General features: G+C 43.7%; 1 protein-coding gene across 1 annotated transcript; it reads right to left on the bottom strand.

Moving 5' to 3' along the window:
- Positions 1-646: 646 nt before the first annotated feature.
- On the bottom strand, positions 647-1,672 carry LOC110106371. The gene has a single exon (XM_020836252.2). The coding sequence runs from the start codon at positions 1,670-1,672 to the stop codon at positions 647-649; it is 1,026 nt and encodes a 341-aa protein (XP_020691911.2).
- Positions 1,673-1,788: the final 116 nt, after the last annotated feature.

The raw sequence follows: 1,788 nt of genomic DNA, 5'->3' as shown, positions 1-1,788 counted from the left end.
CCGCGAGCGGTGCTCCTTCGGAGGTCCACACACTCTATCAAGTTTTATGTGGATCGGACGATCAACCCTCTGATTATACCACGTATAAAAAAGCCCCGTAGAAGATAAGTCTTGCACACCACATTGAAAGACCACATTATTTAATTCCCCCAAACGGCTTTCAGATAAGATACTTCCTCCCGCTTTTTCTGATTCAAAACGGCAACAGTTAAAGTCACCCATAATTACCCAAGGCTGATCCTGAGGGGGGATAACATCATAAAGATTATTCCAAAGACTTCTCTTTTCATCCATTGAATTTCCAGCATACACAACCGAAAGGATAATGGGGGGAAAAGAGCCAGCAGACAAAACCCCATGAATAAGTTGAGAGGAAGTATGGATAGGAGTGAATTTGACGACAGCATCCCACTTAAGCCAAATTCTCCCAGGATTAGATTCTCTGAAATTATGGTGGCTATCCTCATTACCAAACAATAAATGGGAATTTAAAACCCATTGATCTTCAGAGGAGGGAAGAGCAATACGAGCTTCTAAAATACATAGCAATTTAAGGTCATGATCCTTGATCAAAGATTGCAAAAATGCACCTTGTCAGGATTGTTGAAACCCCTGACATTTCAACTAGCAAAATTGGGGAGGGACATTAATATTTTGTGGGTTTGGCCTTCTTGGCCGATTTCCCTTTAGGAGGTTTGGTCTTAGCAGGGGATTTCCCTTTTTCAACTTTAGTCTTTTTATCAAAAGAGGAAGTGTCAGGAGGTTCTTCATCATTATCAGGCATGAAAGAAGATTCATTGCCAGAATGGCTATCAACCGGATTTGAAGATTCTCCTTCAGCCAACTGAAGAGAAGCAAATTTGTTGCCAAGAGGAATTTTAGGAAGGTTCGGGAGGCTGGTAGAGGGAGGATGTTCTGAGGAGGAAGACACCTCAGTGGGGGAGTTAAGGTTTGGAAGAGGTAAATTCTTGGTGACAATGAGGGAGGAGGCCAAATTAGATTCAGGAATGGGATTTGTGGTGGGTTTAAGTATGGTGGTAGCAGGAAGGGGATCCTGTGAAGGAGGTTGAGTAGGTTTAGAAGAGGGAGATCTACGGGTTTGAGAAACCCGATGCCTGGAGGTACTCCTACCACGATGTTTGTTAGACTGTGGGGGTAAAATAGTTTGCAGATTTGGATTTTTGGGGCATAAGGAAAAAGGGTGAATCAGGGAAGCACAACCTTCACATCGCTCTGGTTTCCAGTCGTAGATAACAGGGAGGACCAAGTCTTCACCATCAATCTCAATAGGGATTTCTTCGTGCAAAATAGAGTCTTTAGTGATTAAGACACATACCCGGGCAAAAGTAAGCCTGGTTCTATTAGCCGTAAGGGAGTCAACAGAGATCGGAACTCCAATATAACTGGCGATACGGGAAATACCAGTCGGCGTCCACAAGGCAAGCGGAAAATCAACAATCTTGATCCAGATCGGAATCGGGCTGGCCTCATCACGCTTCGGCTTGAACTTCGGAGACCATCTCTGGAGAATGAAAGGTTTGCCAAGAAGAAACCAAGGCCCACCAGATAAAATAGCTTCTAAATCTTCGGAAGTAGTGAACTTTAAGAGGAAGAAGCCATCTGCCATGGATAGTAAGGACATGGAACCCTTGAGCGGCCAAAGTTTCTGCATGGCTTTAAGAAGCCTTTCATAATAGGGTCGAGGGCCAAGAGAGTACCCTATGAGAGCATTGTTCCATAAAGATTTTCCTTCAGACAGATCATTGATGTTAAAGGAAAGCTTTTTCT

This window comes from Dendrobium catenatum, unplaced genomic scaffold (assembly GCF_001605985.2).
Source record: "Dendrobium catenatum unplaced genomic scaffold, ASM160598v2 original_scaffold_240730, whole genome shotgun sequence".
NCBI classification, from domain to species: Eukaryota; Viridiplantae; Streptophyta; class Magnoliopsida; order Asparagales; family Orchidaceae; genus Dendrobium; species Dendrobium catenatum.
The sequence above is the reverse complement of the archived record's forward strand: the minus strand, read 5'-3'. Positions and strand labels throughout refer to the sequence as shown.